The 24,105-nt window shown below is 48.7% G+C and overlaps 7 protein-coding genes across 7 annotated transcripts; 3 read left to right on the top strand and 4 right to left on the bottom strand.

The window, feature by feature from the left end:
• Positions 1 to 90: 90 nt before the first annotated feature.
• EsH8_V_001050 (uncharacterized protein) lies at positions 91 to 1,002 on the top strand (the record flags this gene model as incomplete). The annotated part of the gene is made up of 1 exon (XM_083273566.1): positions 91 to 1,002. The coding sequence occupies one exon, from the start codon at positions 91 to 93 to the stop codon at positions 1,000 to 1,002; it is 912 nt and encodes a 303-aa protein (XP_083126281.1).
• A 756-nt stretch (positions 1,003 to 1,758) lies between these two features.
• EsH8_V_001049 (uncharacterized protein) lies at positions 1,759 to 5,556 on the top strand (the record flags this gene model as incomplete). The annotated part of the gene is made up of 3 exons (XM_083273565.1): positions 1,759 to 3,313; positions 3,403 to 3,896; positions 3,961 to 5,556. The coding sequence occupies 3 exons, from the start codon at positions 1,759 to 1,761 to the stop codon at positions 5,554 to 5,556; spliced, it is 3,645 nt and encodes a 1,214-aa protein (XP_083126280.1).
• Positions 5,557 to 6,861: 1,305 nt separating this feature from the next.
• Positions 6,862 to 7,856, bottom strand: EsH8_V_001048 (uncharacterized protein; the record flags this gene model as incomplete). Its single annotated transcript, XM_083273564.1, has 2 exons — positions 6,862 to 7,413; positions 7,470 to 7,856. 2 exons carry the CDS (start codon positions 7,854 to 7,856, stop codon positions 6,862 to 6,864), a joined length of 939 nt encoding a protein of 312 aa, XP_083126279.1.
• A 1,114-nt stretch (positions 7,857 to 8,970) lies between these two features.
• On the bottom strand, positions 8,971 to 9,752 carry EsH8_V_001047 (uncharacterized protein; the record flags this gene model as incomplete). The annotated part of the gene is made up of 2 exons (XM_083273563.1): positions 8,971 to 9,305; positions 9,371 to 9,752. The coding sequence occupies 2 exons, from the start codon at positions 9,750 to 9,752 to the stop codon at positions 8,971 to 8,973; spliced, it is 717 nt and encodes a 238-aa protein (XP_083126278.1).
• Positions 9,753 to 10,768: 1,016 nt separating this feature from the next.
• EsH8_V_001046 (uncharacterized protein) lies at positions 10,769 to 11,624 on the bottom strand (the record flags this gene model as incomplete). Its single annotated transcript, XM_083273562.1, has 2 exons — positions 10,769 to 10,822; positions 10,920 to 11,624. 2 exons carry the CDS (start codon positions 11,622 to 11,624, stop codon positions 10,769 to 10,771), a joined length of 759 nt encoding a protein of 252 aa, XP_083126277.1.
• Positions 11,625 to 14,956: 3,332 nt separating this feature from the next.
• On the bottom strand, positions 14,957 to 15,978 carry EsH8_V_001045 (SDR family NAD(P)-dependent oxidoreductase; the record flags this gene model as incomplete). The annotated part of the gene is made up of 5 exons (XM_083273561.1): positions 14,957 to 15,073; positions 15,129 to 15,191; positions 15,424 to 15,531; positions 15,579 to 15,728; positions 15,787 to 15,978. 5 exons carry the CDS (start codon positions 15,976 to 15,978, stop codon positions 14,957 to 14,959), a joined length of 630 nt encoding a protein of 209 aa, XP_083126276.1.
• A 2,822-nt stretch (positions 15,979 to 18,800) lies between these two features.
• EsH8_V_001044 (Zn(II)2Cys6 transcription factor) lies at positions 18,801 to 21,018 on the top strand (the record flags this gene model as incomplete). The annotated part of the gene is made up of 4 exons (XM_083273560.1): positions 18,801 to 18,841; positions 18,897 to 19,081; positions 19,138 to 20,096; positions 20,158 to 21,018. 4 exons carry the CDS (start codon positions 18,801 to 18,803, stop codon positions 21,016 to 21,018), a joined length of 2,046 nt encoding a protein of 681 aa, XP_083126275.1.
• Between the last annotated feature and the right edge of the window lie 3,087 nt (positions 21,019 to 24,105).

The raw sequence follows: 24,105 nt of genomic DNA, 5'->3' as shown, positions 1-24,105 counted from the left end.
TTCCATTGGAGTCGACTTCCCTTCAGGCAAGGTTTCCTTCAAACCCTCTCCCTCTTGTTCCTTGCTGCTTCTCTAGTTAGCATAATCACTATGGAAGACATCGCCAACTTCCAAGATGACGATAGAAACGACGACATCGAGGTGGATGATGATGCTCTGGACTTTGATTTGAACCTGGTCTCAACTGAACATCAATCTGGCTTTCGAACAAAAAACGACCCCCTTGATCCTCTTCAGCGGAGCAACATTGTACAGCGGAAGGGGCCTGTAGACGTCAAGTGCACTTGCGTCGATGTCATTCACGGGCACTGGGGTTCAACAGAGCCTGATACGCAGGCAACCTTGGTGGTTATTCTGTTTCGTTTCGACTCTCGCAAGCAGGCGCGGCGAATTATTTCGGTGAATGCGGAGCTCGCCTTCTTTGACTCCCAGGGACGCCATCGCAAGAACCCAGAGGTCGCGATCATATCACTAGATGGCAACTTTAGTCTCACTCCTACGCAACAGACAAAGTCAACAGCCATTGGATCTGAAGGCGCTGTCGGCGGCGGCATTCTTGGCGCAGAAATATCTGGGAAATTTACGTGGGAGCACCGCGGAGAGTGGGAGACCACAGATGCAGCGCAGATCGTAGGGTCCATAGACAGGCTGGGAGCACCCGCTGGCCCATCCAACGCGGCGAACTGGACACTCCAGGAAAACCCACTGACCAAAAAGGGCGTTCCTGCAGCCATACGCGTTGGAATACTCATCAAACGCCGCGCAATCGACGACGACTTCTTCTGTACTGTCAAGCTTGAGACGGAGGTTGACATGAAAACACGATTGGAGAGACTATTCGGCAGTCGTGAGCAAGATGATCCAATCTTATTTCGCACCAGCAAGCCTCCGACGAACAGACTTATGGAGTACGACACCAAAAATCTCGGCGCCATTGACATGTCACTCGTTGAGGACGTGACGGCGACGACCGTATTGAAAGATGTCGTCAAGGAAAGGTAGCTTGAACGCCAATCCGGCACTTCGATTCAATTCCACCTTCACTAGGTACCATGCCTACCGAGTCACAACACTCAGCCTCCGGGAGGGAACAGTCTTGGCAGAAACAAAGAGAATACATAGTAGTATGGATATTGCGGTGGAAATATTGCTGCCGATGGGGGGTAGCGGGCTTATCTTGTCACAGAATATGCGTCCAATGTACTGGTACTGAAGAAGGCATGATTGTCAGGCTATCCCACACATCCCGTAATGATACGTGCGCTTCCTTTGCAACTGGGGGCGCACTATACCCGAACAGCCAAGAGGGTGAGGTAGCACCAGTGACGGACTAGGGCGGCACGGGACGACCGGCTGTGCGAACCACTTTCTTGAGACCAGGCTCTAACATTTTATGCCTACATGTACAGGTACTTGTGAATAAGGGTGGATCACTGCCCTGGCTCAAGGCCTTTCAGCAGAGCGCATTTGATGTCGGCAGGACAGGGTAGTATACCTGGGATCGCACATCCACAAAGGGTACAGCTCAGGCATCTGAGACTATGCTACCATTATCGCTCTGCGAAGCAGCCTCGAGTGATTTTCAACATTTCAATTGCTTCCCGCGACTGGCGATCATCTGCTAGTCATCAATTGGTTGACTCGTTCCGACATTCAATGCCAACCATGCCAGAATTGGGAGCGCTCAACCTTGCCTAAGCTGTGGATTATCGCTCACTGCAAGCATTCGGTTGGTTCTTGAGAACCCCCAAAATCACGATGAGCCTCGAGTCACCAATCGACGATGGCCGCGAGGCAGACCGAGAGAGCATGTATCTCGAATTGGCTGAGAACGAGAACATATATTACGTCGAGAACGAAGAATTCTATACCACTGCCGAAAGAACGCAGCCACGACAGGTCGAAGCTTTTTATGACATTGAAGAATTTTTGAGGGCGATGCCCACAACACAGGCTTCGGCTGAGGAGTTCTGGAAAGATCCCAAATCGGTCTTCGAAAAGTACCAACGGCTCGGATCGGTCTCTGAGCATGACGATAAGACGGTATTACACCGACTTGTTGAGGAGTACGCCAAGCCGCCGCCGGAAAGAAATGGTGCCAATCATGACAAAATGCACCTCCGACTGAGCGTTCGGAACATCGTGGAACAGTACCCGCACCTTGTAAAAGTACGCGACAACAAAGGCCGGGGAATAACTCCGCTCTATGGCGCTTTGGCCAGAGTCGTGAAGGACCGTGACTTGGGACTCGCCCACTACATGATTTTGGGCTGCTTAGTACCCCCTCAGTCCGGTGGAAAGGGGTCATCTACTGCCACAGGCGAGCCGAACACACCTAAGCAGCATCCGCTGACAGAGGCACTCGCTATCCGGTGCTCTGTGGAAGATCGGACTGAAAACGCGTTACATTTAGTCATGCGTCACCCTTATGTTGTTACTCCAAAGGCTCGCAAAAAATTGGTGGATCTTGCGGATGGGTTCACAATTGCCGATGCTGACCTGAAAGGCTATACTCCTTTGCATTATGCGGTAGAATACGTCCGTAGCTCTGAGGAACAGTATGAGCTGATACGCCAGATGATCACAATTGGCGACTGCAAGACATTGATAGAACAGGACAGGGCTGTGTTAGATCGTCGAACAGATAGCGGCCTTTCTGTATATCAGTACCACATGCAAACTCGAGAGAGGTTCCTCTTGAAACCTCCAACAACGACAAGGCCGGGCCGTGCACCATCCAGAGTCCGAGCACCAATTAGGCGTCCGACCGGAGGAGGAGGAGGCGGTGGTAGGGATATCCCAGACGCGGGCCGTCATCCCAGAGACACGGAGAGGCCGCAGGTGCGGAATTTCAGCCGTGAGAGGAACACCAGCCGCGACAGAGATCCAGAAGCCGAGCGGGAGAGAAGGGATTCATCACCAGGTGCCGAGAGGAAGGATGGACCCGGTGGTAAAGAGGGGCCCGGGGGGTCAAAAGAAGGCCCAGGTGCTAGAGAGCCCACTCGAAGAGGCCGAGATGCAACAAGAACGGTTCATCCATCAGGCCGAGAGAGTAGTGCGAGAAGAGGTCAACTTTACGCACAAGGCAGAGTTGGATTTGCAATTGACGACAGCATTACGACACCAGTGACACATGGGGAGCCAGCAATAACGAGAAGAACAGCGCAAGCTCCTCAGCAGCCCTCGCCAGAGGAGCGAAAGAAAGTCTTGGAAGACTGGGCTAATAAAATCCAGTTAGAGTTAAAGATACAGTGTATGAGAAAACGGAGCCACGGCGCAGCTGAAAGATTTCTGTACGGCAGGAATTCAAATGGTAAGTATGCACGTGGGTTCGACTCAATTGTCAAGCAACTTTCCACGTACTGCCTAGTGTTCCAAGTCAACTGTTAACCAATTGATCAGACATACACATCTGGTTCGACTACCAGGGTCTTCCACTGGAGGTTGACGCAGACGGCTTCACTGAGTCGTTCCAAGCTGTCAAGTTCGATTCGGTGCTCAAGTACGTCGCTTTTCCTCCGGTTAAAGTTCGCAACTGGAGCAAGAATCCATTTTCCAAGAACGACCGTCGGGGTCGCTCAGATATACTTTTCTTCTTCAAATGGCTACGCGAAGTCAAAAAGGTCCAACGTATTCTCAAGGTTATCGTTGATGATTCGACCAACCCGCCACACTCAGATGAGGCCATCGAAATGGCCTTGAAAGGCTTTGGTGTGGAATCGCTGGATTGGTCCAAGCCTGATCTCGACCCCGAGACCATCTACAACTCAAGCAGTGATTTAACGGAGATCACGCTCTTTTGGAGTGGCAATAATGCTGTACTCCGAGCATGGGGCGAGCCAGAGGGGCTGAGACGACTGCCGAAGCTACAAACCGCCTTTTTAACAGTGAATCAGGTAAGGCTGTAATTCCTAGTGGTTTTCTTCATAAACCAACAACTAACCATACCTTTCTTGAAAGTCCCAATTGCTTGAGTCCCGGGAGCGTACTCGACGTAACATCGCCAACTTCCAAAAACGCCTGACAACACAGCCGGCCTACGTAGAACAGATGACGCCTTCACTACTATTCAAAACCAATAACGACATAAACAGAACCACTAATGGTTATAGTGCCAGTGTTACGTCTGCAGGCGGCAACAACCAGTCCAAGCCTGCGGCGATTGTAACCGACATGGGCCCCCCACCTGTCCCCTCCCGCTCGATTCTCGCCACTGATATCAGGTTACCACTTCGCAATGTCACCCTTGAAGGAGGTCTCGACGCTTATGGATCTCGGAGGTCTGCTGTGCTTCAAGGGACGTTAGGTCGTACTGGAACTGCCGCCAGCCTGTCGACGCCGCCCCATCGCTGGCTCGATGCCACTGACGCCTTCGCCGATCGTATATACAACGTATGGGACAAGATCATCATTGAAAGAGCCCGTTTAAGAGAGAAACAAGGCGCCGCTGCACTGGCTTTACAAGTCAACACTACCGCGAGCGATGGCGCTTCCTCCAGTCCCATTGAGCCCTTTGCTACAGCAACATCCGGAAACACTGGCGTGGGTGGCGCCCCAATAAGGGCCAATGTTTCTGCTGCAGTAACATCCGGTACTAACCCGCTTAATTACCCGTTAGCCAGCGAACCTCCGCCTGAGGTCATCGTGGCTCTCATTGATGATGGTGTGGACAACATGGCGGAGCATTTGGCCGGGCGCATCTTGACAGGCCGAACATTTGGCTTTGACGGCGAAAGGAACCTTCCTTGGTACGCCTCTGAGTCGGGCCATGGAACAATTATGGCCACAATGATTGCACGTGTGTGTCCTATGGTCAAAATCTACCCAATCAGGCTTAACACTGGCTCCCGACAATCACTCGGTGCCGGCGCCAAAATTGAGATTGAGTCGGTGATTGAAGCTATAGACGCAGCAGTCGAAAAGGGCGCTTCCATTATCTGTATGTCCTGGATCGTCCAGGAACCTTCCAACGACCTCCTCGTAAAGTTCAAAAGGGCCTTAGACCATGCCATTGAGAAGGAAGTGCTTCTCTTCTGTTCTAGCCCTGACGCAGGTCATAACAGCGACAAGTCCTACCCAGCTGCCTATCGGCCCAACGATGTCATCAGGATCGGCGCCGCGAACCCTTCGGGCTTGCCCTACGAGTGGGCTGGCGACCCCGAGTTCCTCGACTTCATTTTCCCAGGGGTCGAGGTCGTTCAACGACACGCGGTGCGAAGTCCCCCGGGCGTTGACAAGTTGCCCAAAACAGGCTCTTCGGTGGCCACGGCCCTGGGTGCTGGATTGGCGGCCCTCATTATGTACTGTGCCCGTGTCGGCCAGATGTACGGCAGCTTTCAAGAGGCTGACATCCGCCGCCTGCGCAAGCGCAATTTTATGGTCAAGACAATTGGACACTTCGGCATGAGTGTGTCCAAGGGCACGGGTGGAAAGTTTATCGAGGTTTGGGAAATGCTGGAGCCCAGGACCCAGCAACTCAAAGATGCTAGGTCTGAGTTGGAGAAACGACGGATTGTGACCGAGCTTGCGAGGGACCTAATAACGCAATCGTCATGATATCTGTGTTCTATAAAGTTACGCAATAACCCCAAGTATGGGATCTTGCCGATATTTCGGCACTAGAATATAAAAGAACATAATAACTACCCAATTATATTTGAGTTGTGACAATCTCTGCTTGCATCAGATGTTAATGCTTTCATTACCCATTCACCATTTGCCTACTATATCAAGTGATTGTTAAGACTGTGTTAGATGCAAATTGTGTCTCGTCAAGGTCTACTACGCAGAGGAAATCGATCTCGACATTCGTAGCTTCGGCCCCTCACTGAAAATGAGCGCGGTTACTCGGCGACTCTCAGCGTTCGATTTCGGTCTGTTCAATTTTGCAATTGCTTCTCACACTTAAGTCCAGTATTTGATCTGCTAACAAACAGAAAACACGGAATAAAGTCGTAGGCAATCAATATGACGCCTCGAAGTCAAAAGGACCGAAGATTTGATGTAGTTGAGAGATTTAGGACGTGATTTAGTAGAATTGCGCCGCAATTCACCATTGGATTCAATCATAGTTCAGTCCTAGTTTGAGCAAACACCATCAATGGCCCCGCAAGATCACTCACGCCGACACTAATCATCTCTGGGAGCCTTCCGTGGAATTCACCCTTTGTAATGGCTTGTCTCTCCGATGCATCGGCCAACTGAAAGTCAAACTCGCGCAGCAAAGTACTGGTAAGTTTGTAAATATTCGATTGGGCCAATGTCTTTCCCAGGCACTGACGACCTCCGAGGCCAAAGTGCATCAAATAACGTGCGCGTGTAGCTGTTTCCGGCTGATCCCAGCGAGAAGGATCGAAAATATCATGGTCATTACCCCATACTCTAGGGTTATGATGAAAAGCGTGATTACAAACAGCAACCGACATCTGTCGCAGTGGTCGTCAGCAATCCATTATTAGCGAACGACTTTTAAACCCATAACAATCTAAACAACTTTTGAATGGGAGGGTTTTAGGCCTAACTCACCCCTTGTTTGATATGGCGACCTGCTACAACAATACCCTCAGGAGCAGTAACGCGTCTTGCCAGCGGCATAGTAAATACGGGCGTAAGACGGTAGTTCTCTTTGATGCAAGCTCGAAGGAATAGTAAAGAGCTCTCTACTTCCGTGATTGAATAGGCTTCTTTGCCACTATCGAGGGAAGTCAAGTTTTCGTCAACCTCCCGGACACACTTCTGGAGAGATGCAGGATTGTGCAACAAGTTCCAAAACAGCAGAGTAGTGGTGGCACTAGTCGTGTGAGTCCCAGCAATGCTGCAATAGTATGTTAGTCATGGCTATCTCAAGCCTAACAGAAATGCTCACATCATTCCGAATGCTTCAGCCTCCAGGTCTGGTCTCGCAATCTCTTCCCCTGTATCGGGATGTCTTGCCAAAATGAGATTTGTCAGGATGTCCTTTCTTTGGACTTTTCCTTTTTCTTCGTCTTGTTGAACCTCTCGGAGTCGTCTCTGAACGCACTCAGCTGCCACGCCGGCGCATTTTGCTCTTCCAGCAAACAAATCCTGCAGACCTCGATTGGGCACTTTCGGTAACCATTGCTTAAGTGTACTTGTCATGGATGGCCAGGCGCCCATAGCCGAACCAAGCAAAGTGTGCGGAATGACGGGAGGAACACGAGACTCGTCATCGGAAACCTGAACCCCAAATGAGCGGCTGAAAGCTAGCTCGCCGAGGATGTCAATGGTGTAATAGTGCAATAGTTTCTTTAGATCAAATGCCTTTCCTTCCTTAGCAAACTTGTGGACCTTTTCGCGGAGGATACTTATGTTCTTGTCGAGATATTGCTCCATCCCCTTTACGCTCGTGATTGAGAAGCTGTGCGACATATGGCGCCGCCGAATGGAGTGTAACTTGGACATACAAGCGTTAGAAAAAAAGAGAAGACGACCAGGTTTGAGCTTCATACTTCTGGAGATCTCATTCCAAACACATTTGGCGTTTTTGATCCAAATGCGTCGTAGTATTCCGTCTTCGGTAACCGTTGCCCGCCCTTCTGGTACACTAGAGGAACGACGTCTTCGGCGGTGACGCTGAGCTTATCGGGTCCATAGCGCACAAACTCACCATACCGTTCATGCAGCTCTGTCAAGTTGTATGGCTGTTTCAATGACAGGAACTCATGAACCTGCCATAGATCCGTGATTGATGCCCAAAAAGGGCCTGGGTACTCCGCCAAGGGATGGAAGTATCTCTGGTAGATGATGTAGGCCGCAAGGCCCGCTACAGTGAGCCCTAGTAGCAACTTAGGGAATGAAACTGCCAGGTCGAGAGATCCGAGAATTGAAGATCGCATTGTGACGCATGTGAGAAATCGGTTGGTGAGTTCAGCTACTTGATGATGTGGAGAGGCGGAATGCGTTTGATGTCTATTTAATGGAGTTTCGACCCCGCATCGACGAGGTTTGATAGAGTGTGCATTGTAGAACCAAACCTGTCAAACTCTCCCCGCACCACCTTCCTACCGGCCCATCCGAAACGTCATTTTAAGAGCATACAATAGGTTGACACCTAGAGGCAAAGTCAGGGGCATCGCTGCAATGTCAAATTACACCCTATGTGGCCGAGGCAGCGCAACAGTTTGGCTTTGGGCTCGGGGTCCTCGGGCACTACATGAAATTACTACTGTCAACATTGGTTTTCCTTCTAGTATTTTGAATTCACCAATAGATAGACAGACCTTTCCCTTTACGGCGGGAACATCCACTGCGAGCAAGGACATATATGGGTGTAACCGGGGGAAAGAAAGGCAACCTAAATAAAAATGGCTTTAAGCACGGGCAATGGTCCGAATGAATCTTTTCTTCGAATTCTTTCTCTAAAAATAAGCCTTGGAGATAGAGCTGAAATTACCACTATTGTATATTGTGGAATTTCTATGACAGACCATTATTGACTGTTAGTCGTCGTTGACTTAGTGCGATATTTAGTGAACTCTGGAATAGTTGATGCAATACGATGAAGGGCGGTCATGTTGTCTTTATACATCTAATTTGTAGTGTACCTTAGCATGATATTTGGACGGGGGCAAACTTTGAAAGGAAATTCATTGGAAGCCTGAGAGTAGACTTACCTTGCCTGCTGAAATGACCGGGTACTGTGCCACATGTTCTCCGGTTATAAGCTCAGGAATAGGTCTGATCACAGTCTCGTAGTTTGGCGAAAAGAAAAATGGAACGGAGTAGCGCTCTTGTCCAGTGTAGTTCATTACGCGGTGACGAGTAGAGACGTAGAGATCATTCGTCAATGCTTGCAATTGGTCTCCAACATTGACAACAAAGGCTCCTTTCATTGGAGGTGCCGAAATCCACTGACCTGCCTTATTGGCAACCTCGAGTGCGCGAATGGGACCTGGGGCGAGAATTGTAAAGACTTGCTGTGTCAGTCTCTCGTCAATAATCGCAAATGCATCAGCACTCACATTCGGAATCAGTGTGAGCATCCAAGCCACGAGCTTCCTCTTGGTCCTTCTGGGGCGGATAATGAGCAATAACCGTAGAGCATCCTGGGTGAGTGATGTTGGAGTCAAAGTAGTCCTCCCTCAGCCCCAGTGAGAGCGCTACTACTCTGACCAACAAACGGCAGAAACCTCGAACCTCTCGGTAGTAGGCAGAAAGGTGTTGCTCAAACCCAGCCGGTTCTCGTGGCCATCTGTTTGGGCCTATCATGTGAGGGTCTTCCCACTGGTTGTTAGGGTCGTCATCCAGCTTGGGATCCAAGCCCCATTCAAAAGCCTCGTTCAAATCTGTCATGTCAGATTAACTTCTTAGTAACTATACACAATGAAACTTTTGTTGTTAAAAGACAGACAGTGGGTGAACCTACTTCCTTTGCCGTCAGGGCCAGGCTTGCCAGAGCCACCAACCGGAGTGTAACCTTTAAAGTTAGGGCTGTTATCAATGTAAACTTCCATTTTCTGCTCAAAGGGCAGTTTGAAGAACTTTTCTGCAAACTCGAATACACCTTCGGTGAGGTGTTCGGGAATTCCGTGGTTCTTGATGTAAAAGAACCCTACCCGTGTGCAGGCATCTCTAATTTCCGTAGCTACCTTTCGTCGGTCATCAAGAATCTGGCTCCGGATCCCACCAACGTCTATCACTGGGATAGTGTCAAAGTTTCCAGTCTCTGCTCTCCAATCATGGTCGCGGGGCAGGGCCGGCAGGTTGTTATCATCCCAATCCGCGAACCCCATTGTAAGTGCCGATAGTGACTGGATTCCGTGGCGAAAGCTAATAACTGTTTGTCGTTTACAGTATATCCTCCTACACCACATACTATTTATCTATTCATGTGGCTGCTATGAGCCTCTTATCCTTTGAGAAGAGTATTCTAAGGATGCATACCACCCCTTTCAAGATCAACGCTCGAGACACCAGTATGGCTGGTGTCCTGGGATCTGTCAAGGGAAGGTGTCAGCGAGAACTGGTCCTTAGCCTTATCTTTCATCATGTTTTCTCTCCAATGACAGCCAGCCGCCAGCAACAAATTGGAAATAGATGTAATGCGGGCTATTGCAGATACTTTACTTCAATAGGTGTATAGCTTCATTCCTCAAATTTTATGATGTATCATTTTCGAGTAACATAACAGTGGCAACGCTTTGAGTATCTCGGAAGAATAGATATTCATTCTCAGATTGCAAACCAACACGAAACATTTACTGATAATGGTTGCCAAGATCATGAACACATTCAGATTCAGTGATAGTCCGCGGATTACCTTGCCGCAGCACGTATCCAAGATGACGTAACTGTTTATCATCTACTGTGCTTACTAATACATGCTCAGGAATGGTCATGGAATGATTAGATAGTCTGCCAATTCAGCGACTCTGGAATTCAAATGGCAAGCAACTCCGAAGAACTCCACTTGATCCCTGATTTTCAACCATCACGATTGCTCACGTTGTGTCTGACGTATTTCGCGTTGTCTGGCCTGGTTTGTGTCTTCGACGGATATTGCCACACTTCTATTCTGCAATTCTTTTTGGCACGCATCTCGAGTTCAGAAACACGGATTTGGGTCACAGTGAAGTTTAACACAGTGGCAAATTAATAAGCTTCGAGAGGTTGTGATTCGAAATGAGCTTAATTCCAATCAGTGTCTCCTAGTTAATTCTAAGGTAGCCAAGACTACACAATGAAATATCGTGGCAGCCTCATAAGGGTCCCATCTATGAGGGTGAAAGATAGTGGTATTAGTGGTTATCTATGGCAGAAGGTGGGCAGACTTCAGGCTCCAGAAAAGGCCAGTAGAGAAGCCCTGAGACGCCCCTCCACATATTTAAAGAGCGTTAATCTCCATCTATCTGCCTTGAACTAGACCATTCTAGTCGCCATCATCATAGTTCATCCTTCACATTCTCATCTCGAGCATCCCGAACGTCAACTAGATCCGCTCTCTCCGCGGGCTTCATGCCTCTCTCTTTCATGCCAAGCTTTATCACACTGGTCAACATCTCATAGACCACCTGCGCCGCAACCAGAGCTGTCTCTTCCCCTCGCCCGTCAAACGCAGGACTGACCTCGACAACGTCCGCACCCACTATGTTTAAACCTTCAATGCCTCGTAGAATCTTGATCAACTCTCTTGATGTCCAACCACCAGGTTCCGGGGTTCCTGTTCCGGGGGCCAGCCCAGGGTCAATCACATCAATATCCACAGACAGATAGACAGGCACTTCGGTGCCTATTCTCCGTATAATTATATCAATGATGCCTTGGGTTCCAATATCGTCGATGCTGTCTGCCTCAATACGCAGAAATCCCTGCTCCTGGTCATCAACGTAGTCGCCATAGTCATCCCCTGCTAGCCTACTACGCAAGCCGCCGTGGACAGAGCTCCCGTTGCGTATCAATCCCTCGCGACCAGCAACCCAGAACATAGTTCCGTGAGTAAAGTCCGAGGGGGAAGGCTCATCAGAGGTCCATGAGCTTGGGTATTTTCCAGGGTGTAACGTATCGAGGTGGGCGTCAAAGTGAAGGACGGCTATGGGTTGGTCGTATGCCTTTTGAAGCGCCCGAAGGGCACCAAGGGCCACGCTGTGGTCTCCCCCAAGAGTCATGAGGACTGGCTTTCTGCTTGGATTTGTGGATGGTCGAGAAAGAAGCTCGTCGTACGCGAGTGTCATCCGACGGAGCGCGAGCTCGTTGTCAAAGGGGGTGATGGGAATATCTCCGCAGTCAATTATTGTACCCCAAGAACTGAAAGGGTTGACACCTGCGCGATGGTTGAAACCGCGAAATGATGTTTGGCGAGCTGAGGCAGCTCTGATGGCCTTTGGGCCGAATCTAGCCCCTGGTCTATAGCTCACAGCTGTGTCAAAAGGGGCGCCGATGATGCCCACGTCGAATGGCTGATTCGGTGTGGTCAAACATTTAACATGGTTCAGATGCGCAAAGGTAGAAATGCCTGAAAACCCCCACTTCCTATTCGTCAGCACATGTGGCAGTCTTAGTCCAAGAGAGATCTTACATCTGTTCCCCATTTAGACTCTAACTCCTCCAGTCTTGCTTGAGAGCTGGCAGCATCATGTTTACTCTGTGTTGATGTTCCAAGAGAGATGATTCCGAGGAATGCCGAAGCAATTAGGAGGCACCTCATTTGGAAGGAGGTCATAACAGAAAATATAATGCACGGAAAATTTTGTTATATATGGAGTGTTATTTAGAGCATCATGGGCATTTAAATACTCGAGACCCATCGACAGAATCACCGTGAAGCATGTCGGGTGCTAGGATACCAAAGGTAAGTGAAATTCCTGTGACTCCGACCTCGGATATCTGCTAGCGGATCTCTCGGTGTCGCTTTCCTCCCTGGGGTGGAACGATCAGTGACATGTCGGCTGGTAACGCAAGCACAGAACAGTTGGCTCAAGAGCCACATGCAAATTACAGCTTGCTGCCTCCGGCAATACCAGAGGACTTTTAAAGTTATACTCTATGACATTTTCGAATTTATCTCTGCTTGGGAGAGGTTCGGCATCTAGATAGAGAAACAATTCTGATGACGCCCACTCGTTTCGATACACGGGATAATCGATTTGTCCAAGAAATGAAGCATTCACAGATAGTATTTTAAAATATAGCACGTCTGCTTAAAGAAATCGTTCGTTAAACACTACAACTTCGCTTCTTCTGCATTAAGATCCGCCAAAGCCTGTGCAGCCCCTCGTCTCCCGCTGCGAAGCGCCCCCTCCATATATCCACGCCATTCGTCCGACAACTCCGTGCCGACAAAGTAGATGCCACCATTCTTCTCGCTGGATATCTGGCCGTCCTCGCTGTCCCCGATTGTACTAGGTGGCGTGGCAGCAAAAGGGCAGCCCCATCCAGCCCAAGGGTCCTGCATCCACTCCGACTTGAGCGAGCCCAAAAATTCGGCCTTCACAGCGTCGTAAGCTGTGCCAAATAGGGAGCTTATCTGCCTAAGCACAGCTTCGAGACCAGCTTCATCGTTGAGACGCAACCACTTTCGTCCAGGGGCGGAACAGATAAAGCATGTCAATGCAAAGTTTTCTTGGCCGTCAACTGAAGTGTCCCGGCAATGGTTGATTGGACCCCGAAAGCTCTGTGCAAGCCCGCAAGCACCCTGACGCCTCCAAAATGGAGTTTTGAAAAGACAAATGAACTTGATGTAACATCCGTAGCGCGCAGTCAAAGTGTATAACTCCTTCTCGGGGGAAAGGCGGGGTTCAAAGGTAATGGTCTTGTATGCCGGGCTGGGTATGCTGACAATAACCTTTCGCGCTTTGAATGGGCGGCCATGTGTCGTGGTGACTATGTACGAATCCTTCGACGATTGCACAACCGATTTAACGGGCGAGTTCAGCTTGATCACATCTTCAGGAAGCAGCTTCAACATCCCAGTAGGAATGGACAGAGTGCCCTCTTGAATTCGGAGATGCTGCGCCCCGTCTTTGCCGTCATATCGAAGGTTGACAACACCTAGCGCTCCACGAGCAATCTCCAAAAAGGTCAGCGCCGAAACTTCGCTTGGATCCTGACCGAGAGTCCCTCGACACCAGAGCCGAACAGTCTGCAAGGCTCGTGTTCCTGCTCCGAAATCTCGGCACCATTGCTCAAGGGTTTTGTTATCGAGTTCGCCTCTCTTTGGCTGCTGAAAGGTTTGGCTGTCGAGGGATGCCGCTTCGATGATGTCGCGAGTCCGCGCAATGTTGTCGGTGTCAAGCTGACCAAACTAAGATCTTAGTGAGCCAGCGTGAATTCGGCGCGGATAGGGAGATCACTTACCTTGGGTAATTCTCCGAACGGAAAGAAATGACAATTTCCATCAGCGTCTTCGCTAGCGACAGAGCCTTTGATATTTTGGACGACGGGGGTCAATCCAAACTTTTCGCAGTAGCTCCAAACCAAGGACTGGTGTGTATTGTTAAGCCATGTCGCGCCGAGCTCCTGGATCCCCTTGCCATCCGGCCGCTGTACTGAGTTGAGTTTGCCGCCTACGCGGTCACGAGCTTCAAGAATAGTGAATGATCGGCCATTCTTGTGAAGGTCTAAGGCAGATTGAAGGCCGCTAAGGCCTGCGCCGATAATAATCGCGTCAAGGGTATCTTCCATGACCGAAATTGAAACGAAAAGATAATGCGCCGGTGTTAAACAAGACCTTTGAGTGTGTGAAGTGCAGACCAGCAGGGCGTCAGAAAGCCATGCAAATATTACATTCTGACCTCTTATCTACAGCAGTCAAGCAACAGCATCCTTGGTGCTGGGTGTCTTGGTGAGAAGGCAATTGGCCAGGATCATTCTTAGCAAACCCAACCGATAAGAGCTCGTATCTTCAATCAGGGAGCGAAGTTCTGAATTACGCTGAGGGAATGTACCGCCGAGGGGCTAAGATAACATGGGAAACGCATACATGGTCCTGTGTGGAATGGCCCACTCTGTCGTTTGAGCAGGTTCGGAGAGTCTTGACCTGCAAAAGAGCCACCCAGTGGTGAGCAAACGCAACCATGCCTCGGAGAGTTTGCCCATTGGCTATCAACATTTGTATCCGAACCAGTCAAGGATCATCTTCTTGGCAATGAGGGGAAATTCTGGGTCCGATCGCATGTGGAGCCATCTCGCAAACTCCTGCTCTTTAGAATACACTAGATGCACACGACACTGGTGCTCTGCAGCATTTTCGGCATGCGATTGACTCCTCCATCAATTACAGGACAGCGGGTCACTTCAATACCTCGTGGGTGTCTTGGGACGTAGTTTGTAGTCTCTGTCGACTATGTTGTCTGCTCACGGGCTCATTCACGTAGACTACGGCAAACCGCTGGACAACAGCAGCAAGGCGGTTTCATCTCATTCTTTATGTTGGACTTGTCTAATCTAGCAATCTAGCAGGCCTAAATGGTTTGTCGAGGCACCGCCCTATACCTCAGCATCAGAACCGTGATTGCCACGAGATGGTGAGTCCAGCGTCCACCGCAATCTCCTGGCCTGTCATGGAGGTGTTCTGTGCGGCCGAGATGTACGCATCCGCACAATCGTCAAGAAATGTCTTCCTGATGTCAGCTGCTTCCGACGCTGTGGACAAGAATGTGAGCAAAACCTACCTCGTGCTTCAAAACAGACTCATTCTGCTCCTGGGCAATTTGTTCTTCGGTAAATTGCAGTCCCTGGGAATATTAGTAAACAATCATGCCATGACGGTGTCGCAAATACCCATTCCGTCAATAGCTGCCCTGGAAGAATAGCGTTGATGCGCAACTTTGGACCCTGAGTAGCGGCAAGACATTTCATGAGATGAAGGCCTGCCGCCTTCGTTACCGAGTAAGCCATGCTACTGCCACTCTGAGTACGACCCTATAAAGTTAGCGCGGGCGGGAAGTCGTGCTTTGCCAGTCTTACTGCTATGGACGATGAAATAAGATAGACGCCCCCTTCTGCATTGGCATTGAAAATTGGGCCGGCTGCTTGCATGAGCTGAAGATGACACAGGGTGTTTGTTGCCCAGCACTGGGATTGTCAGTTACGAGGAAACACGGTGTGTTGTACAAGCATACCTTATTCCACTCCTCAATGCTTAAAGCGTTCAGATCTTTGAAGTCGGAAAATAGCGTCCAACCGGCATTGGCGACAATAATATCCAGCCCACCTAGTTTTTCGACAGTCTCCGCAACAATTCTAGAGTTGTCTTCCGGGACACCGGCGTCCTGTGCATTTGATAAAGGTGGGCGAAATATGATTGTAAGGGAAGCGGAACAAACATACGCCTTGGACTAGGGCTGCTTTCACCCCGAATGCATCAACTTCCTCGACGACTTGCTGTGCTCGCTTCTTGTTAGAAACATAGTTCACCATTACGTGAGCCCCATGTTCTGCGAATTTCCGGCATATGACAGCACCCAAGCCTCTACTGCCGCCCGTGACAAGCACACAGCGGTCTTTGAGTGAGTAGGGCATTTTCGCAACACTCAAAATTTAATTAGTAGTGTCTTAGCTCACAGGCCAATATAAAGGCGAAAATGCAACGCAGAGAAATGACTAGGATGGTAGGGGATGCAAAGGGAAAAAAGCGATCTTAAATATCTCTCATGCAGCTAATCGTATAGAAATGAATGCTGCCCTCAAAGGGAAGGCGTCTGCGATAGTCCAACCAGGTGGGAGGCTTTGAAAAGCCGGATAACTACTCTGCGGACCATCTAGTCTATAGTAGGTACCTGGATGCAGTATAAATACTCAATGCAATCAATTACTTGTTCCAAACGATGGAGCATTTTACTTTCCCCCAACGTCTCCGCTGTAGCTTTAATTACATTTCTTTCACCAGTCAACGATATCATGTCGAATGCACGCTCAAAGGTCCTGGACCTCAGTCATCACTTCTCCAAGGCGTCAAAGCGAAGAGCCCCGAATGTCTTGAAAGAGTATTACAAATTTCTCCGTGTGCCGGAGATGAGTAACCTTGCTGGCGGTATTTGATTCTATTCTCTCTTGATTTGATGAATCATCAACTGAACCGATAAGTAGGTCTTCCATACCCGGGGAACTTTCCTTTCAACTCCATGCATCTGTCGTTACTGGAACCGAGAAGCCTTCTTGCAGTCAGAGAGAAAGGCGGCGATTCAGCGCCTGAAGACCCCCAGACTCACCAGATCTATATTCCACGACAATCTGAGGACTCGAAATCGGTGCACAGAATCGATCTCGAAACTGCACTCCAGTATGGGAGTGCTCAGGGATACCCACCTCTGCATGCGTGGATCCGAAAGCTGACCAATTCCATTTATCATCCCAATATACCCTACGAGGGTGGTGCTGATGTCATGATCAACGGGGGTTCATCGGATGGGCTTTCCAAAGTCTTTGAGCTCCTATTCGATCATTGGGATGAGGATCTAAGTAGCATTCGAGATCGACAAAGCTTGATCGTTGAGGAATTTGTGTATGGGCCACCAATTGCACAAATCAAGCCGAGGAACGTGAATATAGTTCCTGTCAAGATGGACACTGAAGGAATGCTGGCGTATGGACCTGGAAGTCTATTTGACGTCCTCCATAGCTGGGATTATTCACGGGGAAAGCGGCCGCATGTTGTATACGTCATTCCGTAAGCTTTTTCAGTCTCATAAAAGGACCGATGACTGACGACGAGTTAGGACCGGCCAGAACCCGACGTCCGGTGTACTTTTGTTCCCGCGGCGAAAGGAGATTTACGAGGTTTGCTCGCAGTTCGATATAGTTCTGATCGAGGATGATCCTTACTGGAACCTTTATTATCCTTCCGCCCAGACATTGTCGCTGAAGCACCGGGGAGTTCCTAGGTCCACGAGCCTTCCCCATGATGCGGATCACAACTATTGCACTCAAACCTTGCAAGGCAGGTCGACGGGGCATTCATTCCTCGACAGGCTTATCCCAAGTTTTCTCAGCATTGACAGAGATGGCCGTGTCATTCGTCTCGACTCTTTCTCGAAGACTATTTCACCGGGCTGCAGACTGGGCTGGGTCACGGCCCAACCTGCCGTATGCGAGCAGATCTTCCGCATTACTGACAGCACAACTCAACAGCCTTCTGGATTCGTTCAGGCAATAGTCGCGCAGATGATTGGCGATTCCAGTCAGCTTTCGGGCGGAAAGCAAGTAGGTTGGGGATCAGAAGGCTGGGTTCAATGGCTGGATGGTTTGCGCCTGGCATATGAACGCCGCATGATCACGATGGCAACGGTCTTCGAGGAGCACAGGTTTATACCTGGCGAAGCAGGCCGGACAGAGATGTTTTCCTTCGACTGGCCGATGGGCGGAATGTTTCTATGGGTCAAGATGAATATCGCCACGCACCCTCTAGTATCCGTGGCCCAAAGGTTTTGATGTTGGCCCTGTGGGTTTTCTGCACCCAGCACCCCTACAGAATCTTGGTCGTTCCTGGGGGTGACTTCTCCGCCAGCGAGTTCATCAAAAACGACCGTGGCTACTTGTATTTTCGCTTTTGCTTCGCGGCAGTCGAAGAAAGCCTCCTGGAAGCCAAGTCGCAATCATTTACCGAGGCCTGCCGAGACTTTTGGGCCATCACCGATGCCGCAGTCATCGACACCATTCTACTGGAGGGAGGTGTAGCGCAGACCACCCAAGGAGATCAAGATGAGGCTGATAGAGAGATGATTGAAGAGTGGGAGTGAGGTTCCCGTACCTTATTGTTTGCGGAAAACGCTATCCATATGGTGCAGTGAGCAATTATGCGTAACCTGTAAGCAAAAGTCTTGCTAGCAGAAGGGTTTAGGTATAAGTCAACTCTTTTTGCTAACGGGGCGAGATGCTGTCTATGAGGCATTTTTAGCCACCCGAAAGTGGATCTCGGGCGTTATGGGGACTATGAACTCTAGAACACTTCAGGATAAGCATAAGAGTGGTTCATAATTGATGTTCAAACAGCAATTCATGGATGTTAGCAAAAGTGATCTCATTCCCCCCTACAAGGCAAGTCAATCAAAGAATGAGAGGATTCTTAACTTCTTGTTAGTAAGTCAGTTGCTGTTATTACCCCATAAAAATGGCCAAGTACCAAAAGTTCCGATAAGGTTCAATTTAGCCGGCGATTAACCAGATAGCACTTCAGAATCGCGTACTACTATGGGCAATGTCGTCCCTGTGACCCCTCCTCGCTCCCAGACACGGACAGTATTTCGGCTGACGAGTTGTGCTTTCAGCGCATGCAATTCAGATAGCACCTGGTGCTGGCCATTGCCCTGGTAATCCCGATACGCAAGGTCGGATAGATCACCACCATGCCTCCTTCGTCGAAGGCCCGGTCCGTGACTTTCACCGGGTATGTCTAGAATTTTGATTTGCAGTCAATCAAAGCGTCTGCTAACAAATTGTAGCTGCTGGACATGCAAGGCACGCAAAGTTAGGTGCGACGAGAGGCCTCTAGAATGCAGCAATTGCGAGAGGAGGGGCGTTATCTGTGGAGGCTACGATATCAGACTACAATGGATATCTGACCCGTTCGCGCAGGATGATATATCCACGGGGCTAGGTAAAAAAGGAAGAAGGAGAATAATGCTTGGTAAGTATGCTCTGATAGCTACGCCTCTTACATATCCATGAATTGACCACTTCCAGATAAAGGCAATACAGACCGATACGGGCTAGAAGAGGTTGATGATCTCCTTTGTGCCCTTGACCACGATGCTCGAACTGGGATGTCGTCGCGCAAAGGTCCCTTCTCCGTCTTTCTGGCATGCATTGGTACACACAAAAGCATGGAGTCACCATCTTCTCCCTCTGATGTTTCGCCTATGGTCCAAGAAAATGAGCAGCCTCAAAATGGCGGAATCTCAGACGAGCACGCTATATCATCACCTGCTGACTATGTTGAGCCTACATGGATTGATTCGAGTCTAGTTTCGGATTCCCAACCAGCTATAACTCCCCACGAACCGTCTGTAGATGACATAGCCAAGGTTGTTGAGACACCCAACAATCTTTCAGCGCTTGAAGGGGATATCAGACTAGAAGTCGACACAGACGCTAGCTTACCAAATAGTACTTCAAGAGCTGGCCAGTCGGTCTCAGTTGACCAGTCAGCTCTCTCTAGAGTCGATATGGATGCGCCAGAATACTCAACAACAACAGAATCCACCACGGCACCCAATTTCGCCGAGTTAGACCTTCTCTCGATGCAGCAGATACAGATTACCCTTTTTGGCGATACCAAGACAGATGTACTGATGCACCATTATATGGTCCGCATTGCTGACCTTCTTCGGCCTGTCTTACATCCCAATAACCTATATCGTGGTTTATATGTCCCAACTGCATTGGAAGGCGCCTTTCTGTACCTCTCAAATCCATCTGAACTCACAACTGGGAATGCCCATTTGGCACTATACCACGCTATTTTGGCAATAGCTGCCTTTCATCTCTGGAATTGCGATGCAGCGCAGAAAGGTTACCAAAGAATGGGCGTCCAGCACAAACATTGTGCTCTTCAACATTTGCAAGCTGCTATCAACGCTTCAACGTGCAAAGGAGACTACAGAACAATTATGATGGCAATGTTGTCTCTGGTCACTATGGGGGTACGATATCTGACTCTCTACTATGACGCATCGGGTGCAAGAACCACTAACATGACGAAAGATAATTTCTGACGACCACCAAGATCTCACTCTACACTTAAATGCTACCGCGCAGTTGCGGAACTCCCGGAAACGCTGGAGGACCATCAGTAGCTCGACTAGGCAACTGAACCAAATTAGCGCGTTCTTAGCCCTCATGTCCCGGTCAATGTCATTTCAGGTCGACGGATTGGCTTTGCTTTACGAGAATGACGAAAATGACCTTTTGGACAATCTTACCATCCAGTCTGGCACCTGTTACGAGTACATGTATGGGATCACACCTGACATCGCTGCGGCAATTCAAGAGACATGTCGTCTTGCGGAGCTTGTGGCACGATTTGGCCACGACAACAATCCGATACCGGAGACCCTTCTCGAAGGTTGCGAAGCGCTCGGTGATAGACTCCTGCGTTGGGAATTTGATTCGGAGACGGTAACGTCGATACCTGCAGGATGTGGCGTGATGTCTACAGTGTTTGAGCACCAAGTCAAAGCCTGGCATTGTGCAGCGCTGATTTATTATTATCGACGCATTCAACGTTATCAGAATGTAGACCTTATAGAGGAAGTCGAATGCGTGGCAGCTCACATGCATGCTGCCGAGGATGCCAAGTCAGCTTCGATGCCTACTGGAGCCGGTCCGACAGCCCCGATCACCTGGCCCATGTTCATTGCCTCGTGTGAAACGGTTCCATGGCGTCGAGAATCTTGCATTCGATGGTGGGAGAGGGTTCAACATTATGGTATAGCAAACATAAAGCGGCAGTGGGAGATCATCCAGCAGATTTGGGCAAAGGAGGATGCGCAAGAAGAAGGAACCACTGGGGCTAGCTGGATCGATATTTTAAGTGAATTGGGAACTAGCGTCCTTCCTGTATGAATTCAAAGACCCAGCACTCTGAAAGCTTGACTTGACTTGATTAACTACGTTCTTCAGACCATCATAGAACCATTGTATGGGGTCTTTGAAGCATTTTGCCACAGTCTGCCTGACCTACAACACCTCCAGCAAGTCAGCATTTGGTTGGATTCATCCTGCCCCGACGGTCGATAACACATTACGGTAGCCGCAAAGTTTTGGGACAACCTCAACGAATCGCTCGTTCCTCCGCTAACGACAGTGTCTATCCCGAAATTGCCCGATGACGCTCGCTTTGACCACTCAGAACATGCACCATAGATCTACAGATGTGGCAATTCCCATGTATGGGTCGACCATAGCCGCGGGCCTTTATATTTAGTCAAATGCAGGGACTTTGATTCAGAACTTGCCGCTATCGCGGTGGCGCACCCTACTGACCGGCGCGCATGGACTGTTACCAGAATTAGATACCGTTACCCAGATATAGCCATCTTCGCCTCGGGGCCACCCTACGACATTATGACCAAGGATAGGGGTTGAGATGCGTGAAATATAAAGGAACAAGAAATTCCAGAGTTATAGGTATATTGTACTTCAATGATTCGAAAGACCTTGCAAGGGGATGTTTGTACCATTTAACCCTAATATTCATCCATTATTTCATATCAACGCAGGGGCATGGTTGCAAGTTAAGATGCTTTTAGATATATTCAACTAGCCTATCATATGAAGCCGGAAACTGTAGATACCCATCTGCCATCGCGGAGACCGGATTAGCTACTATTACCTGCCCAGTTGAGACGTAGTCGCTTAAGATGCCTATAGCTGATGAAACCGACAAATCGGCTTACTTCAAGTTAGAATGGATTGATTCAAAAATCCCAAGATGACATCGTATCAATGCTCCGATTGTAACCGTTGTGCTATGGTCGTGGTTTTACTCACAAGCGCAATCGGACATTATTTGCAATCAAAGCATCGTTCATTAATGCACTTCTGAACGTCTCCTCCGGTAACCGTTTGACAGCCTTGTTGACATTCCTTCTTGGTGTAGAGGATTCCACTTGGCTTGGTCGGGCATGCCGCAATGCCAACGCTAAGGACCGCGAGGATGAGTGTAAACTTCATTGTCGGTGGTAATCTGATAGTGTGGTGATGTAGGTGAAATCGAAAGTTGCTTTTGGTTGACCCTAAGAGAACAAGATGTACCGCTGTCTATACTTTAAATACTGATTTTCGGAAGCCTCGGATCCTCAGTTATGAGAGTCTGGCGATGTTTCGCGAGACAGATTGCAGCTACGAACCCCGCTTGCTTCATAACGTGTACGAAACACTTGGGCCTAGCGTCCAGGGATTTCACAACTAGGACAGGTTGTTCAATCAAAAAATGTATCTTTAGACTCCATTTTCTTGGTAGGCGAGTTGCTAATTGGGCTTGATCAATTCCCTCCCTACCTTTAGCTACGGCACCTACTGGGCATGCCAAGAAGCACAGATTAGTGCTTCTAGTCATGACATCCGAATGCGAACGAGGTACTGGAGTTTACACAGATTGTGATTGGCAACATTCTAATAAAATTAAGTTTTCAACTCCCGCGCGGGTTCTGCCTCCTAGGTGTATTGAGAAGTAAGCACATTAGAAACCCGAGTCATGTTATCCGAGTGCGAACGCGAGTTAGCCGGAGGTACAGAAATTGTGGATAGAGTCGATGATAACAAAGAGACCCTCCACATGAATTTCAACCTTGATTCAAGAGTGCATTTAGTTCTTTTCTTCAGTGTCTGGCTAATGTTACATCAATCGTCTCGTAACTAGGATCTGACATGACTTCAGACGTGTCCATGTGCATTCATTATGTACACGAATAAAATACTTTCTTGTGACGAGAGAGCTCACAGCGGACGTAAGAGATTTGTAGGGAAAAGTGTCTTGTATTCTATATAAGTGAAATAAGGACAAAGAGCCCGTATAATTAGGATTCTTGTGAGCTGGTCACGTACAGGCGCACGGGACTTGTGCGCCGCGAGGTGCTGCAGCCAGAGAAAAAAGGCTTGGCAGAATGAAACTATCATGACATTTCTAAATATCACATCGCTTCGATCATTTGGTATCTTAAAACACAGTTTGCTAGAGTTAGGAAACCAATGAATTCAAGGCTTTTGAGGGGGGTAACTGTTAAGATAAATGGGAAATGGCACAAGAGCTGGTGCATTCTTTGTTAAAATTGTAAGACTCAAAGTTGTCATTCTACGGCATAGATGTGAACTAGTGCAGATAACTCCTAAATACCTTCCAATTACGATTTTAATCCCTCATTTAAAATACTAATGATGACAACAGCCGCTATCACCTACTCACAGCAGATAGCATCGACATGGACTATTCTTCTGTCCCATAGTTATGTTCAATACTGACGGTTTAAACTACTAAATATATTGTCCCAGTTAGTTATTTAGATAAGGCAGTGTTTTAATATACAGGAATTATCCATGGCGGATTTTGTGTCGCATATCAGTGCTGCCACGAAGTACCAGACCAACCCTTCTGAGGTAAGTAAGGTATGTTGGGTCAAGCTGATTCATGGAATAGTTGACGACATCAAGCTAAATTTTACAACGCTTTGATGCGAGTAACGAACCGCATCCAAGTCGAATTGCGCGGGAGCGGAAAATATAATCCGTAGGCCAAAATTATCCTAGGTAGTATTCCGCCGAAAAAACATCCGCGCGGGAAAATCCACGCGGGAAAATCCACCCAAAAACAATCTCCGCTCGAAGAAAAAAACATCCGCCCAAACAAAGAATTGACACCGGATAATATTTACTTGGAAATGACTAAGAGAGTACCTGCCCAAGATAATATCCGCCTGAGCAAAAGGTCGCTCGTTTGTTGAAGTGATTTGGGCATCGGAATCAAAACGATGGTCTTAACATTTGCTGGGTAGATTACACATACTAGTTATTAGTCAACATTCCGTGCCTCTTTAGGTCAATTTTTGTTAAGTTGCGCTGTATCAACAAAGGATAAATATCTTTGACTGAGAAGCTAAATCCCCCTTCTTTATACAGAAAACTCATACCGCTGGTTAATCCCCTCTAGTTATG

This window comes from Colletotrichum jinshuiense, chromosome 5 (assembly GCF_051148585.1).
Source record: "Colletotrichum jinshuiense chromosome 5, complete sequence".
In the NCBI taxonomy this organism is placed as follows: domain Eukaryota; kingdom Fungi; phylum Ascomycota; class Sordariomycetes; order Glomerellales; family Glomerellaceae; genus Colletotrichum; species Colletotrichum jinshuiense.
This window is presented reverse-complemented; position numbering and strand designations above follow the sequence as displayed.